This window comes from Sminthopsis crassicaudata, chromosome 5 (assembly GCF_048593235.1).
Source record: "Sminthopsis crassicaudata isolate SCR6 chromosome 5, ASM4859323v1, whole genome shotgun sequence".
NCBI classification, from domain to species: Eukaryota; Metazoa; Chordata; class Mammalia; order Dasyuromorphia; family Dasyuridae; genus Sminthopsis; species Sminthopsis crassicaudata.
In genome coordinates, this window is record NC_133621.1 from 1,119,129 (window position 1) to 1,136,938 (window position 17,810).

Sequence of the window (17,810 nt, forward strand, 5' to 3'; positions counted from 1 at the left end):
GTCTCCCGGGGAGGCCGGGCCCGGGGCCGCAGGTCTTCCGCACCTCCCGCCACGGCCTCTCCCCGTCTTACGTGGGGGGCTAAGCCCACGCTGGATCCCGGGGGTCTCCATCTTGCCCCCGGACTCTGCGGCCAGCAAGTCACGGAGCCGCTTAGCGCTGGCCGATGCTCTCCCGGCCGAGGCGCGTTTGACAGCCGTCTCCCGAGCGCCTCCACACTGGGTCACGGAGGAGACTCCCGTGGCCCACCGGCCCCGCACGCGCTCTCTCCTCGGGGTCTCATCACTGTGGGGGAGGGTCCCCGTCCCGCTGCCCATCCAGATTCGCGACCTCCCTGCTCTGCCTCCGTTCAGGCTGCCCGGGGGTCTCCTTTCCCGCGTACTCCCGGGCCGCTGCCCCAAAGCTCGAGCGGACGCGATGCCCAGTGCCAAGAACACAGCTGGCGCCGCATTGTTGCTGTTTAGCCTTTGCTATAAGCGCTTGCTGACCAGGGAGCAGAAGTGAGGGGGCTGGGCAAGGTCTGGAGCCACCTGCCTGCAGGTGGAAAGCTGACGTCGCAGGAGGAGCCCCGCCTCTCCTGCCTGAAAAGTGCCGATTCCTCGTTCCTTCCTGGCCGCCTCAACATTCGGGGGTCCTTGTGGGACCTGCGCTAGCTGCAGGAACTTGGGCTGGGAGAGGCTGGTCTCTAGCCTCAATTTCTCTACTGGTGAAATGGGGCCGCTTCCCTGAAGCCTCCAGCTTCTGCCTGGTCCAGCGTGGGCAGGAGTGCCCGGGAGGAGGGCGGGGCCAGGAAAGGAGCGCGCATGCGCAGACCCCGCCTTCCCTCCGAGGCTGTCAGTCGGGCGCCCGCCCCCTTCTTTCCCGCGCACGACCCGCCTCCGCGGCGCCACCTGCACCTTCCATTGGCCGGCGCGCCCGTCCCTCCCGAGCCGGGGCCAATGAAAGCGCGGCACCGGGGGGCGGTGACAGGAGGCGGCGGCGGCGACTACGGCGGCTGCTCCGAAGAGCTGCGGGAGCGGAGGCGGAGGCGGACGCGGACGATGTGAGCGGGCGCCCAAGCGGGTCCTGTCGGCGGCGCCATGGGGGCGCCGGGCCCCGGCCCCGGCCCGGCTCCGGCTCTGGCTCTGGTCCCGGGCGGCAGCGGCGGCTGAGACGGCCCCGAGCCCGAGGAGCCGAGCCCACCCCGGGGCGCGCCCCGCCCACGCCCGCCGGGCACGCGCCCTCGCTCCCGCGGCGCGCCCTCCCCTCTCTCCTCCTCGCCCCCTCCCCTTCCCGGGCCATGTCGGCAGCGGCGGCGGCTGGGGGCGCAGTGGGCTCGGCCGGGGGTCCCGGCCCCGCGCAGCCCCCGCCCCCGCCGCCCCCCGCCGGGCCCCGGATGCGGCGCAGCGCCGCCAGCTCCCCCACGGCCCCGGGCGCCGGCCGCCTGCTGCAGCCCATCCGCGCCACGGTGCCCTTCCAGCTGCTGCGCGGGGGGCCCAGCCCTCCGGCCCCCGACCCCCCGAGGCCCCAGGGCCGTCCCCGGCGCAGGAGCGGCTCCCCGGAGCCCCGAGGTAAGGGCGCCGGGGGAAAGCGGCGTGGGGGCGTGGCCACGAGCCTCTGCCCCGGGAGATGGGGAAGGGGCTGACGGGGTGGACCCCTGGGGATGGGGTGTGTGTGGGGGGGAGGCTCGCGTCTGTGCCTGCGCCTGGCGGACCCCCAGCGCCCCCGGGGGCTTCTCGGCCAGCCGAGCCCGCGGCTGCTTGGACTGCCCCTGGTCATACCGGGCAGCGCCGCGGGGGGCCTGTAATTGGTGCCCGGCGGGAGGCCGCCCCCTCCCCTGCCCCGCCCCCATCGCCAGCTGCTGCAGAAACTGACAAGCTCCCGCAAATCGGGAATGAATGAATGAAAACGACGTGATCGCCCTGATAATGCCCACGCGTGCGCAGCCATGCCTGCTCCGAGCCCCCTCGCAGACCGGGCCCTCCCCCCGGGACTTGCCACATCGCGCGTGAGGGCCCCTCTTGGACCCCTCCCCCCAGGAGCAGCGGATTTTCTTTCCCGTGACTGCAGAGCAGGTCCCTGGGATCCCAGGCCCGGGGCCAGGCCGGGCCCTGCTACTCCTGCTGCCGTGACGTCACTCCAGCCACTGATGAATGAAAACAGCGGGCCCTGGCTGCCCCTCCCCCAGTGGTGGCACCTGGGCAGCCTCGCTTGGGGGAAGGGCACCGTGGGTGGGATTGACGTCATGAGTGGCCGGCTTCTGTAAGCTCCTGAGGTCAGGACCGGGAGGTCAGGGGGTGCCTGCGGCTCCCCTTCCGCTTGCTGCTCCCATGGAGGGAGGGATTTTACAACCTGTTTGTGCCAGACTTGGTTGTGCAGCCCCAAGCGGGCCGTTTTCCTTCACTGTGAGAGTGCCCCGCCGCCGGAGCTGCTTTATGTGATTAAAGAAGTGGTCGCTGGAATGGAAATGCCGAGGCCCCAAATCCGGACGGGGAGGGGGGTCCTGTCCTTGGGGAGGCTTTTACGCTAATCAGCCTTTCTCCTGCTTGTCGGGGCTGGGACGTTTGGGCCCTGGGAAGAGGCTCCCAATTTCCTGAAATTCCCGCTGAGTGGCCAGAGGCTTGTGCCCAAGGCTCCTTCCTGTGGGGGCTCGGCCTCGCCCAGACTTGTTCCAATTGTGGAAAGCCAGAAACGCTGAAAGGCGACCAGTTCCTGGGAATACTCGATTAAGTCCCCGATTCCCCTTAGAGCCAGGGACCAGATTTCCCCGAGTTACGGGAGCTGTGACACTGGAGGCCTCTGGGACTCCTAGCTGGGCCGGGCTCCCGGTTAGCTGATGGTGGCATGGCAAGGGCTGCTTGTGTTCCTCCCTTTACACGGGTGGACCCCCCTGCTGGCCCTTAAGCCTCCCCTGGGCTCTGCTGGCGTGCCTCCGGCCTGCGCTGACCTTGGGGACTCCCGGAGGGATTAGTGTCCTGAGCAGCCAGACTGTCCCGGAATCAGGCTTCTCCTTGTGGAAGCGGCCTTTCGGAAGCGAGGCCCTGCCCAGCCAGGCACCTGGAAGGAGGGGGCTTTGCGGCTGGAGCGGGGCTCGCCTTCCCTCTGTACTGGCTTGTTTACAGCCAGCTCCGGCCTCCAGAGAGGCGCTTCAGGAGCCGGAGGCCAGACTGGCCTTCATTTGAAAGAACTGCACGGGTGGTAAAGTCCTGTTGTCTCCAGAAACTGCCGCCGCCATTTCTGACCTCGTGTAGAGACTCTTTCTCTACCTCCGGAGAGCGGCCTCAAATCTGGCCCAGACAAGACTATCTCTGGAGTGCCGCCCTCTTTTATCCTCCCAGAGAATGGGCGTGGGTTAACGCAAGGGCTTCTGGGAAACATTACTTCAACCAATGAGCTTGCTCCTCCTAAGCATGCAAGCTCCTCCCCAGGAGTTCACAGAAGTAAAACTCCCAGAAAAGGCCAGAAGTAGAGAATTGTCAAGTACTGACTTAGCACCTAATAAGAACCTAACCTCTCATTATCTCATTAGCACTTAGTAAGAACCTAACAGTTAGGGGTCTCTAGTCTTTGTGCGGGGATGCCGACCCCGAACGGTATTAGCCATAACGGGAACGTTCCGGTCATTCGATTGGTCCTGGCCATTTCCAGGCTCGGGCTCGGAGCTGGGAGAAAACCAGTCTCCCTTTGGGACAGAGCTTCTTGGCGTTCCTGCCCGGGAAGCCGCTTCCTTCCTCGGCTTTCCACACAACTGCAGCATCATGCGTGCGGTGTGTGCGTATTGTGCATGCGTGTGCCTGTTTCCCGTGACTCCCCTCTCCAGCCCTTTGGCACACGGGCGACGCCAGGGCCGGGATCTGTCTCTCCTGGGCCCAAAGCCTGCCCGCGGTGCTCTCGCGGACGCCTCGGGAGGACGCCCCGACATCCCGTAGGTGGGGACCCGCTGTCTTGCAGAACTTCCCGCTCCATCTGGCAGTCGGGGACCTGAACGGCAAGAAATGCCCGCGGCCGGCTGAGACGGTACCAAGAGTGCGTGGGTGCTTCCGCCTGGAGAGCCCCAGCCCTGCAGGGGTCCCCGCCTCCCCTCTGCCCCTCTCCTTTTCTGGAACAGCCTGCGGGCTCCTGGGGCAGGAGCTGCCCTTCTCCTTCGAGCAGTGACCGCAAGTGCTCCCGAGGCTCGAGCCTGGGCGGCTTTGCCTGTTGTTTGTGGCTGGGAGATGAGAGGGACGGACGGGTCAGCGGAGCGTGACGTCACGGAAGGGGCGGGGCCAGGGCCTGGACTCAGAACGCGTCACAATGCCTCCAGCAGTCCGCTCCCGAGCTGCGCCAGGGCCTTGTCTCTGTCGTTGGTGGACATGCGGCGCCCCCCTGCTCCTCCGACACCGAGCCGGGATTTTGTTCTCTTTTCCCCACACCCGCGCAGGAGTTTCCAGCTCTCCCACGGCGGGGTCGGAGACGAGCCCGGCGCTTCGGCGGCATCGGGGCGCCGTCGTTCGGCCCAGGTGAGATGAAGCTCCCTAGGAGAATCGTGGCTGAGAAATGCAGCAGAGGCCGGTGTGGGCCTGGGGCGGGCCGGGCCGCCCCGGAGTGGCCAGAGACCAGCCTCATCTGGAGCCGACTAGACCCTTCTCTCCGTCCAGGTGCCCGCAGCTCTTCCCTGGCTGGAGGAATCGGCTGCGTCTCGGGGTCACTGGCGAGGGCCCATCCTCAGTGTTATCCCGGGGTTCAGACGTGTGGCCTGGCTGAGTGAGGCTACTTAGTCCGGCTTAAATTCGGGCAATCCCCGCCCTCTGCAGCTGTCCTCCGCAATACTCCGCGCGGAGGTGGGCTCGCCTCTCCTGGCCCTGGGGAGGGAAGGCAGCAGGGACTTTGGACCTGCCAGCCCACTCCTTGTGCTTAATTAGGAACAGAAGTGGTTTTTGCTAAAAATGTCGGCAACAACAATAAGAGGAAAAAAGAAATAGAAGGACTCAAAATGGGTTACGAGTTAAAAAAAATATCTCTTTTTATAGATGATAATATAATGTATTTGGAGAATCATAATAAACTAAAAATTAGTTGCAACAACAATTTTAAGAAATTAGCAGGACATAAAGTAAACCCACATAAATCATCAGCATTCCTATATGTCTCCAACAAAACCCTGCAAGAAGAGATAGTAAGAGATAGCCCATTAAAATAACTGTAGACAGTATAAAATACCTAGGAATATACTTGTGAAAACAAACTCAGGAACTGTATAAACAAAATTATAAAATCCTTTTTATCCAAATAAAGTCAGTTTTAAATAATTGGAGAAATATCAGTTGTTTATGGGGTGGCAGGGCCAATATAAAATAAATAACAGTGTTACCTCAATCTATTTATTAAATGTCATCCTGTAACGTGCTGTTGTCTCCAGAAGCTACAATCGATCTCTGGGAGGAGATATAGCTGTGTCAACTCATATCTATCGGACAGATTCTTTAGAGAGCCCTTGTCTCCAGACAGTTGCCTGTTAACTCTTGTCCAGAGTAGTGACTTCCCTCTTTTATCCTCTCAGAGAATGGGCGTGGGATAATGCATGGGCTTCTGGGAAAAAATTACTTCAGCCAATGAACTTGCTCCTCCTAAGCACGCAAGCTCCTCCCCAGAAATTCACAAGTAAAACTCCCAGTCATGGCTGGAACTAGAGAACTGTCAAGTACCGACTTAGCACTTAGTAAGAACCTAACATCTCATTATCTCATTTGTACTTAGTAAGAACCTAACATCTCCCCCTTTCTTTTGATTTAGAACATAGGTTGGTCATGACCTTGAAACATAAATCCATCAATATGGGAGGCATTACACATAATTACATAGATTACATAAACACATAGTAACATAGTAACATAACACACGCTAGAAGTATATGACAAATAACATAATCAAATAATCATAAATTGAGAATTTATAAATGTCCATAAGTCCATTGTCCATTAGTCTCGTGTTAGGAAATCCAATGATTCCTGCTGGTTTTTAAAGTTCTTTAACAGTCTCCTTATCAGCCATGCTCTTTCAGTGTCAGATGTTTCTTAGATTTTCTTCTTTGTTTTGAGGTCTTTCTCTTTTTCTGTCTCTCTCTGATGGACAAGGTGAATATGACTCGTTGGCACCCATCTGATTCCTTCTCCTGCTGAAGAAATACAAGCAAACCCTCTCCCCTAGGCAGTTAACCTATCTAATTTCCTTCTATTTACCACTTTCTAAATCTCTTCTCATCATCTGACAATTACATTGGAGTTGTTTGCACTGGGCACAGCCCTGTTGGTTTAAAAGGCCTGTATTCTCCCCAAGTGTAATCCATTTTTGCAATCTGATTGCCTTTTGGCTCACTTATCAGGTAATCCCTTTCTGCCATGTGATTGCTTTTCTGCTGGTTTATCAAATCAGAGTCCTGGCCTTCTAAAGGCTCTTTGGGTATAACATCAGCTGCCATGATGCCCCAAGTCTTTTTTGCCTGGGGCCATGGACCTGGGCCCCTCATCTCATTTCCCTGAATTATTCTGCACTCTGATGCCCAATGGAGTCCTCTGTTGCATTTTGGACATGGGGTTTTAGGTCTTCTCTCACCCTGTCTTCTCACTGTATCTCCATATGTACACTGAGCTCTTAGATGTCCAATTTTTCCACATTGAAAACATCGCCGAGTTTCTCTAGAAGTCCCTTGCCAGGAGGGACCCTGCCTTTCCACATTCATCATTGTCCGGGTGTAAAAAGCATTTGTTCCCACTGTAGCACAGCGTCTTATGATCTCCTCTAAAGGAGCATCTTTGTCTAATCCCCATATAATTCTTTTGCAAATCTCATTGGCATTTTCCTTAGCCAGATGTCTGGTCATTATTTCTGTAGCTGCATTTTCTCCAATAGTTCTTTTGACAGCAGTTTGCAAACGTCCCACAAAATCCACAAAAGGTTCATTGGGACCTTGCTGTATTTTAGTGAAAGCCTCTCCCTGATCTTTCTGTCCAGGGAGGACACCCCAAGCTTTTATTGCAGCCTTAGCAGTTTGCTCATACACTGTCATGGTATAATTAATCTGTTCTGAATTCTGTCCATACCGACCTTCACCAGCTAAGTGCTCAAAAGTGAATTGTGTGTTAACTCCTGTTTCCAAATTGCATCTGACTTGGATTTTACATAATTCATGAAATTCCGCAAACCATAACAAATTTTCTCCAGGTTCTAGGCATGTCCTTGCTATGGATTTCCAATCATTCAGGGTTAGGACTTCATAAAACCATCTAGTAACATTTTAACATAAGCTGATGTAGCCCCATAAAAGGTACAACCTTTTTTCAAATCTTTAATTTTGTTCAAATCTAAAGGTGTATATCTTCTCCTTTTTTGACCTACAGAGTCAATATCTTCAATCACAGGATATGCATGTACAAAATCACTTATATCCTGTCCTTCTCTCTTAGCTTTAACCAATGCTTTTTCTAATCTTGTCCTAGGCTTAGGCTGCTTCATGGGCAATTCTGTTTGTGTTTCTGCCTCTTCCCCTCCTCCTCCTTGCTCCACCCCTGAAGGGTTAATTGAGGGAGGAGATGGGAGGTGCTCCTGTTGCTCAGAATTGTACTTAACTTCATTGTTACCTGATTCATCCTTTTCACTTAGTTTAGTTGACACTTCCCCATTTTGCTCCTTCTTCTCTTCCTTTAGAATAACATTTTTTTTTAAAGCCATTTGGATTAAATTGTAGGTATGAATTATGTATCTTTGGAAACTTAGTTTGGTCTGGAACCAAAGGACAAAATGTCACAAAGGCAATTGTAGTGTTCACCTAATTGCTTTCCTACTAATTCCCATTCATCTGGATCCAATTCTTCTTCCAGAGAAAAACAAGGACATATGACCTGCACAGTTTTTAAAAGTTCAGTAATCTCCTCCAAAATTATAATCAATCCTTGGCTTTTCATAACCTTGATGATGCTCTCTAAACATTTTCCTTGAACAGAAGGCGTTTGCCCCACTTCACTATAAGAGATTGCTGGTTTAGCCCTTAACAAGTTAAGTTCCTTATTTATCTATTAGCATGCTCACTTAATCTTTAACAGAGTTTCCTTGTTACTCACGGTTCTGGGTCAGAGACACTGAGATCTGGATGGGAGGCTTTTCCACTGGAATCAGGATCGTGTCTGTCCCTGTTCAGGCGCCAAATTGCGATGGTCCAGTCTAGCTCCTCTGAAGGGCTCAGAATAAATCCTTGTCAGGATGAGCAAAAGTCCTTGCTCCATGTTGTGGACGCCAATTTGTAACATGCAGTTGTCTCCAGAAGCTGCCAATTGCTCTCTGGGAGGAGATCTGCGGTGTCAACTCAAATCTCTCGGACATCATCCCACTTAAATTACCAAAAACTTACTTAATTAGGAAAAAATAATAACAAAATTCATTGGAAGAACAAAAAATCAAAAATATCCAAGGAACTAAATAAGAAAATGTAAAGGAAAGAGGGTTAGCAGTACCGGATCTTAAAAGTACATTATAACCAATAATTATCAAAACTGTCTGATACTGGGTAAGAAAAGAAATGTAGATTAGAAGAGAGTAGACATGCCAACAGCAAAGTACCATAGTAAGCTTGTGTTTGACAAATATAAAGACTTAAGTTTTAGGAATGGGAATTCATTGGGAAAAATTGTTGGTAAAACTGGAAAAGAGTCTGGCAGAAATTAGATCTAGACCAATAGCTTACACCATTTACCAAAATAAGCCCCCAAAAGATACCTGACCCTGGGTATAAAAGATTTTACAAGAAAAATTGAAGAACATAAAGCATATTACCCATCAGACTTATGGACAGGTGAACAATTTAGGAATGAACACGAAATAGAGCATTATCAGGTATAAAATGGATAATTTTAATTATTTCAAATTAAAAATCTAATTACAAATAAAACCAATGTAACTAAGATCAAAAGAAAAACAGATTTTTTGGGGGAAAATTTATAAATAGTAAGGTCTCATGTCTCAAACATATAAAACCTTTGCCAAATCTAGAAGAAAACAATCATTCTCCAGTTGTTAAATGAGAAAGAATATGAACAGGTAGATTTCTGATGAAAACAAAATCATTACTGACAAGACGATGCAAATTAAAAGAACCTTGAGGTATCATTTTGCATTTATCAGATACTAAAAAGGAAAGTGACAAGTACTGGAGAGGATGAGAAAAATGGGGACATTATTTCACTGTTAGGGAAGTTGAACTGATACAGCTATTTTAAGGAATAATCTGGAATCATACCCAAAGTGTTACAAAACCGTGTGTACCCTTTGATCTGGCAATACAGTTATCAATGGGGTGTCCCAAGGTGATCAGAAAAAAGGAAAAGAACCCACGTGTTCTAAAATATTGCTAACAGCTCTCTTTGTGGTTGCAAAGAACTGGGAATTGCAGAGATGCCCATCAATTGGAGAATGGCTGGACCAATTGTAGTATATGATTGTTATGAATACTACTGTGCTATAAGAAATGATAAGCTCAGTAATTGTAGAAAAACACAGAAAGACTTTCATAATAATGAAGAGAACATTGTATATAGTAGCAGCAATATTGTGTTTTTTCCCAATTAATAGTATTTTATTTTTTCCAATTACACACAAAGGTAGTTTTCAGCATTTACTTTTATAAGATTTTTGAATTCCAAATTTTTTTCTCCCTTCCCTTCCCCTCTTCTCAAGACAGCAAGATATATATAAAGATTATACATGTACATGCTGTGCAAGAAAAATCAAAACAAAAGGGAAAAGCCACGAGAAAGAAAAAACAACAACAACAAAAAAAAAAAAAAACTGGAAATGGTCTGCTTCAATCTGCGTTCAGTCTCCATAGTTCTTTCTCTGGATGCGGACGGCATTTTCCATCCTAAGTCTATCGGAATTTTCTTGGATTGCTGTATTGCTGAGAAGAACTAAATTTGCATAATTGATCATCTTACAATCTAACTATTTTAAGAACAACTTTGGACAAATAACTCATTTTAATTATTATAAATACCCAAATTAATTACAGAAGATCTAGGAAGGCGCAGACTATCTGCATCCAGAGAAAGAACTGATAGAGTGTGCAGAATGGTTTTACATACACACATACGCACACACACAAGCACCAACACATATATGTGTATATATGCATAAGCACACATTTATACACACATATTTGTGTCTCACAGCCATCTGTAGGGTGGGGCATTTGAGGAGGAAAGGAAAATATATTAAGAATGCACAGCAGAGAATAAAAGGAAATGTAGAAGGAAGGAAAGCTGAGGAGCTTTGAAAATGACAAGAGCTACTTACACAAATTTTCAAAAACAGTCATCTGAAATGTAAATTCGTGACTTTGTAAGAAATCCTCCTTTTGGGTGTGCCGAACTCTTGGAAATCTTTTTTTGTCTATATATTTCAAGTTTGAAATGAAAAAAGTTTAAATTATTTAAGAAGCTGATGAACATGAAAAGAAAAAGTGATGGGAGAGTCTGGAAGAGGGGGGCTGGGTGCCGGAGTTTGGGGGAGTCTCATGAGCGGCTGAGTCGGGGTCTGGAGATGAACAGAGATGTTCCCAGAAGGCTTAGCTGAGAGGTGGGAAGGAGAGGAAGGGCACAGGAGGCCCTGGCACAAAGCCTGGAGGGTGCCTGGGGTCCTTTCAGCAAGTCTGGCTCTCCATGACTTCATTTGGCAGAGGTACTTGGGGGGGGGGTTGCCATTTCCTTCTCCTGCCCATTTTATAGATTGAGAAATGGAGGCAGATGGGAGTGCTGGCTTGCCTAGCTGGCATGAGTCTGAGGCTTTGTGCGCCCTGGTGTCCCCTAGTACCAATAGAGTTCCTGGGAAGCTGGCGCTGGTGCTACACTTATCCAAGGCTTGGTGCTCCCCCTGAGCTATCCCAGAACCTTTTTCTGGACCCCACTCCCCCATCCCAGCTTATTCTGTTTGGATTCGGTTCTGGGAGTGTTGTCCCTCTTCCCCCCTGTGCCCCCAGTCCAGGGGAAGGTCCTGGAGATTTGTTTTTGTGTCCTCAACCCAAGAAAGTAGATGCTTTAAATTGGCTTGGATTCTTGTCCCCTTTCACCTCTGACACATAGCCTGGCCTCCCTCCCCCTGTTATTTCTTGGACAGTGACGATCTGGAGAGAATATCCCCTTTGTGGAGAGCGTGGGCCAGTTCCTGATGGGTTCTCCCACACCTTCATGCCTGGTGGACCTTCTCTCTGTGTGTTTCAGTGTTCAAAAGTATTTTATTTTCCAACTACACATCAAGATAGTTCTCAGCATTTGTTCTTGTAAGACTTAGTGTTCTGAATTTTTCTTCCTATCTCCCTTACCTTTCCCCTCCCCAATATATTCAGTTCTTTTAAACATGATTTTACATTTGTTTTGTGCCAAAAAATCAGGCCAAAAGGGGAAAAAAATCACGAAAAAGACAAACTCAAAGGGAAAACAGTGTGCTTTGATCACTCTCAGTCCCCATAGTATCTCTGAAGGTGAATGCATTTTCCATCCCGAGTCTATTGGAATTGCCTCAAGTCACCGCATTGTTCAGAGAGCCACATCTGTCAGTGTACAACGATCTCCTGGTCCTGCTCATTTCACTCAGCATCAGTTCCTGTCAGTCTCTTCAGGCCTCTCCCAGATCATCCTGCTGGTCATTTCTTACAGAACAATAATATTCCATAACATTCACGTACCATAATTTACTCAACCATTCTCCAACTGATGGTTATCCACTCAGTTTTCAGTTCCTTGCTACTACAAAAAGGGCTGCCACAAACATTTTTGCCCATGTGGGTCCCTTTCCCTCCTTTAAAATCTCTTTGGGATATAAGCCCAGTAGAAGCACTGCTGGGTCAAAGGATGTGCATAGTGTGATAACTTTTTGAGCACAGTAATAAACTGCTCTCCAAAATGGCTGGATCCGTTCACAGTTCCACCAACAATGTATCAGCGTCCCGGTTTCCCCATATCCCCTCCAACATTTGTTGACATCTTTTTCCTGTCGCCTGATGGGGATTCTCAAGAAGTTGCCTTTGGGCATGTCTGCAGAGCCTGTGCCTGGTGACCTTCCCTGACAACATGAGGAAGCTTCCATTTTGCCTCAGTAGCTTGGCTCCCTTTGGAGACTAGTTCCTAAACACAGATTTTTGCATGGAGTGATTTTATTTTAGTTGTGATGATGCTCTGGGTCCAGGGGATTGGTAACCACATGGACTTCTGATTGCTTCCAGTAAGAGAGACTTAGGAAATAGCAATGGATTGATCTCATTTTTCCTCCTTGATCCTTGTAGCTGATGGAAATGTAAATTAAGCGCTTGCAGAGTTCTCTCTAGAATGGAGGGATGATCATGAGGCAGGCTTTTCCTGAGAGAGATTCATGTGTCTGGGTGTGTGGGCAGCCGCCGTTTGTGCGGTGAGTTTGGTGTAGACTGTGCCATGGCCACGCGGCGACAAGTTTCACTTTTTTCTGTGATTGCTGCAGGCCGGCCATTGAGCAGAGCAGGTGGTGGTCAGGGGTGCCCCAAGAGAAGGTGCTGGGGGGCGGTTTCCCAGGCTTGGATCTTACAAAATAACTCCCTTCTCACGGGAATGATCAGGTCTCTAACCTCACAGCTCCGAGGCGTTTGTCACAAGCCCCTTGTTTCTCAGCATTTTCCTTGGTGGCTTGGCAGAGCCTAGGAACCCTCCAGAGTTTGCTGCCTCGGGAGTTCTTGTTGTGTCCCAGGCCGGGCCTGTGATCAGGGAGCTCCTGCTGTGTGGTGGTGCTTCGGAGGGGCCGGAGCCTGCCGAGGTCAGGGGGCAGCTTCTGGGGGGAGGGAATAACAGATGGCCTTTTCACGGCAGAGATGATCTTGGATCTGTCCCGATTCCCTCCGTGCTGTCCTTAGGTTGGGATGGACTTCCAGCCGAGGCTGGTTATTTTCCTTCCATGGTTTTGGCCGTGCTCCTCCTTGTCGGGGAGGATGACGGAGCTGTGCCAATGGGATCTTGCGCAGCGCACCTGGCGTGCGCCCAGGTGGATTCTAATGCCTGCCACACCAGTAAAAGGCTGCAGATATGTGGCCAGTTGGGTCATGGCCACTTACCAGAGAGGCTTCTGGGATTTGGCGAGGTAATCCACCTGCCAGGCGAGGAGGAACTACAAAACCACATCTGAATCTTTCAGGTCAAATAATAGTTGCACAAGGAACCCCCTAGGCAGAGCCTTAAGAGGTGGCCTTTGGGAGGGGCTGAGGCGAGCCCACGCCATGTGTTTGGTCCAAGAGAGCCAGACTTGGCAGCTTGCTGCCCATGGAAGCCGATCTTGGAGCTCTCTTGGTGGTCTTGGGGAACTTGGTCCCCCTGTCCTACAGGGAGGCATTGACCCCAAGCATTCGGGGCTGGGGGGCAGGGTGTGAAAGTGCTGCAGACTCTTCCCTTTGATGTCTCCAGGGAAACTCGTTTCCACTTTACTGTGTATGTGGGAACCGTCCCGGCAACGGGCATTAGTAGTATGGCATAGTAATCATGGAGTTCCACGGCGCCTCCAAGTTCAAGTGCTTCGTAGAAATTCCCTTCTATCCTTCCGACTACAGTCACTGTCTGTTTTACAGACGATGACACGGAGGTGAGTGTGTTGAGTGACGTGCCCAGGATGACATCGGAGTCCGAGACCAGCTTTGGATTCAGATTCTGCTGGTCCCGAGTCGCGGGCTCAGCTCGTGTGGAGCAGCAAAAGGGACTTTCAGGTTCTCTGGCGGCGAGCGGGAGCTCAGTGTTTTCTTGTGGATTCAGTAGGCCGGAGTAGACACTGGTTAGGCCAAATAGAAGCAGAGGTTTGTTTTCTCCCCATTAGGCCAGTAGGTACTTTATTTATTTACTTTATTGGCACTCCGTACTGCCCTCCCTTTGTAGGCTTCTTTTCCTTATTCCTTTCCCAGGTTCTTAGATCTCCTGGTGTTTTCCAGGAAATGGCCCAGTACGTGGTCAGCAGGCTCTGTCTCCACTCAGGAGCTCTTGGGGTGGGGGGGGGACTTCTCCCTGCCAAGTACCGAGGGTACTTTCGGACTAATATGAACACCTAATATTTTCCCTTTTGACTCATTTGAGATGAGGCAATTCCATAATCATTAGGGAAATATTTTGATTGCTCGAGTCACAACTAAATAGAACCTCTAATCACAACTGTAATCAGGAAACAATTTGTTGTGCTGAAGAAATAATTTTAATGCATAGCCATCTGCATTTTCCATTGCTGCATTAAAATGCTCCAATGTCTACTTGAGAGTGAGGAGGCAGAGGACAGAGGCAAAGGGGTGGCAGACGGTGGTAGGAGCAGAAGGTGGAGAGAAGCTTTGAAAAGGGAGGTGGGTTCTCCAGTGTCTCCTTGCCAATAAGTCCAACGACTTAAATGAGATGAAATTACCCCTCCCCAATGTTTAGATTAGCAGGACAAAAAATAGAAAACTTAAATAAGTAAATCACAAAAAAAAGGAAGTAAAAAATGAAATCCCAAAGAATACTCCTTAAGGCCTAACAGACTTACAAGTAAATTCTGTCAAACACTCAAAGAAGAGTTCATTTGAAATGTAAAAAAGGATCCTGTCAGTTTCCTTCTGTGATACAAATACCACCAAGGAGATTAAAAAAAGAGCGAGAAAACTTGACCAGTACTCTAATGACCATTGAAGCAAAAGTTTTAAATAACAGATTAGTAAAGAAGCTCCAACATCTAAAAACGATTATATCAGTTGGGCTTATACCAGGAATTCAGAGTTGGCTCAATCTTAGGAAAACAATAAAAATAATCGACATAACAGCGACAGCAACAAATGTGATTTCAGAGGTGCAGACTCTTAACCAAACATGTCTGTCTCTATTGAAAAACAACTACCACATGTGCATAAAAAATGCATCCGAAAACACAGGACTAGATCTTTCCTTCATGTGGTGAAAAGTTTTTGTCTCAGACCTAGACTTCTACGTAATGAGGATGAGTGAGAAGCCTTTTTAATAAAATCAGAGGTAAAGAAAAGCTGCCATCGTCGCCACAACCATTTGATGCAGCACAAGAGATGCTAGCGTTAGCAATGAGATGAGAGAAATAAATTTGAGGGAATGTCAGACAGGCACAGAGGAAACAATTATTGATTCTTTTGCAAATGATATGATGGCTCACACAACCCTGATTCAACTAAAAATTAATGGTAATTATAACCTCTGCAAAATTGCAGGATATAAAATAAATCCACATAAGTATTCACCACTTCATTTTGCCAATAAAACCCAGCAGGAAGGCGTTGAAAGAGAAATTCCATTCCAGATAACCATAGAGTGTAATAAAATAGTTGAGAATCTACGGATGCATTCAGGAAGTGTACGGATGCAACTAAACAAAGCCTCGTTTACAGAAATACAGACCCAAAGTCATTATAGGAATATTAATTATTCATGGTTAGGATGAGCCAATATCGTAAAAATGGCAACTTCGCCTAATTTATCTATTCACCCTGCTGAAAAATTATAGAGGTAGAAAAATTAGAATTTGTTTAGACCAAAGATCAGGAATCTCAAGGAAAATAATGAGAGAACAGTAGGAAGGAAAGGGACTTGGTAAGACCTGATTTCAAACTGAACTCTCAAATCTTAATGAAAATGATGTCATGCCTGATTTAAAAGAAAGGTGGGTCAGCGGAACATCATGGACCCAGGCTTCTTAAACTTCCATTCACAACCTCTCTTTGTGTGGCCCCACCCCGAAGGGAGCCGAAGTGTTTCTGGGGGGTTCGCCCCTGATCAGACTTTGGATTCGCTGGGTGTTGGATTGTGACTTGGTTTAGGGTTTTTTTTACACCCCCCCGCCCTGCATTCAGTTACATATGGGATGTGACTTCCAGTGTAAATCACCGCTCAGTGCCTTGCCGAGGCAGAGAGCTGGGGACTGACGGTCAGAGAGTCCCCCGGAGGAACAGCTTGCTCACGATCGGCACAAACTGCCAGCCGAACCGGAAGCCAGGCGGCCGACAGTGGGATTCAGAGGGGGATCTCGTACCGCTCGCCAAGAGAAACTCCAAACGGAAAAGTAACGGGTCCAAAACGTGTCACAAACGCGTCCTGGAGCGAGGGAGAAGGCAAAGGGAGAGAAAATGCCCCTCTTTGAAATACATGCAATACAGCGCTTTTTGTAGAAAGGGAACAGCTCAGAAGGGAGCGGGTACCTGCAGGGGACACCTTGGCAGCCACTTGCTGAGAAAGGCATAGAAGGAACCAGTTAAAAGGGGTGGGAATAAAAGGCTTTCTTTTATTTCTAAGCCATTAAAAGGACGTGAACAGGCAGTTCTCCAGGGAAGAACCCAGACTACAAGAAACAGGTGCCCCAGTCCAGCCCGGAGACCACAGTGAGGCTGATTGGGAGGTTCCTTCCATCCCCGTGAGGTCCCCAGTTGGCAGAGCCCGGCTGGACCCCCAGACCCAGGAGAAGCAGAGGGGAGAGAGGAGAGTCCCTGTGCCCAAAGTCCTGGGATGGCTGGGGAGGTGCCAGGAGGAGAGCGATGGCGGGCACAGCCTGGAGCGGCTGGGGAGCCCTTGGGGCACCCAGGGGGTGGGCAGTGGCCATGGCCAGACTCATGCAGCCAGTGAGTAAGGGGGTTCAGACCCAGCCCTTTTGGCTCCGGAGTCCTGCCCTTGGCACCGACCAGTCACGGAGAGTAGCAGAGCGCCTGCTGCCAGAGGCGGCCGGCCCCACGGCAGGGGTGCCCGTGGGCTCTGTTCTGGGTGTGGGGCACGAGGTGGAGGGAGCGAAGGGCTTGGTCAGTGAGACAAATAATGGCTGCTGGGTGGCGAAGCGGGGGAGAACTGGGGGCCTGCCCGCAGATGCTGGGGGCCTCTCCTCAGTGCTTTGGATGGGCTCTGAGATGGGAAAGCCATGCCCTGAGGCGGGCCAGAGGGGAGTCACCCCAGCACTCCGGACCCCAGTGTTAAAAGCGACCCCCGGGGACAGCGCTGGGCCAGGAGGAGACTAGTGAGGGGAGTCCCTCTTCTCTTCTGTGCTTTGCCTGATGGCCGCTAGTCTTGGGGTAGGGTCTTGCTTGGGGCTGCTGGGTAGAGACCCCTCAGGCAAGGCCCTGTCCCTAGGTGCCACCCCCTGCGCTCAGCCTTCCGCCCCCTCCTTCTCTCTTTTCCCCCTTCACGACTGGACAATGTGATTCCCCCATTTGTCCTCTGAAATTGTCCTCCTTGTAGAGCTTTGGTGGTGGGGGCTGTCCTGGGGGACAGGGCTTGGAGGGCACTGTGTGGGGGCTGCCATGGGTGGGCTGGTGTTGGGGGGCCTATTATGAAGAGGGCTGTCATTGGGGGGGCACTGCTGTGGGGAGGCCTGCCGTGGGGACGGCTACTGTGGGGAGAGCCGTCATTGGGGGGGCTCCTGGCTTCTGATCGCCTGCTGTCTTCCTTCTTCAGACTGGTCCCAGCCTGTTTGTGTCCGGTTTGTTCTTGCAGGCGACCGGCCCCATTCTCAGCACGTGAGGACCTCCAGCTCCATCAGACGAACCTCCTCTCTGGACGCCATCACGGGACCTTACCTCACCGGGCAGTGGCCGCGGGACCCCCACGGACCCTTCCCCTTGTGCATGAAAGACAAGGCTACTCAGGTAACGTGTCGGGGTCGTCGTGGCTGCTCATGTGAACCCCCAGTGTGGCCGGGGCACCCCGAGAAGTGCCGATCCGGCTCTCTGCGCCCTCCCCGCCTTCCCTCTTCCCAGGCCGGTACCGGGTGCAGGGGTCGGCCTGGCTCCGTGTGCCCAAGTTCCCCACTGTGCCCCCGGCCCCACCTCCGAGTGTCC

General features: G+C 50.8%; 1 protein-coding gene across 1 annotated transcript in view; it reads left to right on the forward strand.

Annotated features, from left to right (window-relative positions):
- Positions 1–995: 995 nt before the first annotated feature.
- GLCCI1 (glucocorticoid induced 1) overlaps positions 996–17,810 on the forward strand; it is a 43,013-nt gene continuing 26,198 nt past the window's right edge. The window contains exons 1-2 of the mRNA XM_074271047.1: positions 996–1,548; positions 17,467–17,618. Of these exons, the coding sequence (XP_074127148.1) occupies positions 1,278–1,548; positions 17,467–17,618 (423 nt within the window). The 5' untranslated portion in view covers positions 996–1,277. The remainder of the gene's footprint in view (positions 1,549–17,466; positions 17,619–17,810) is intronic.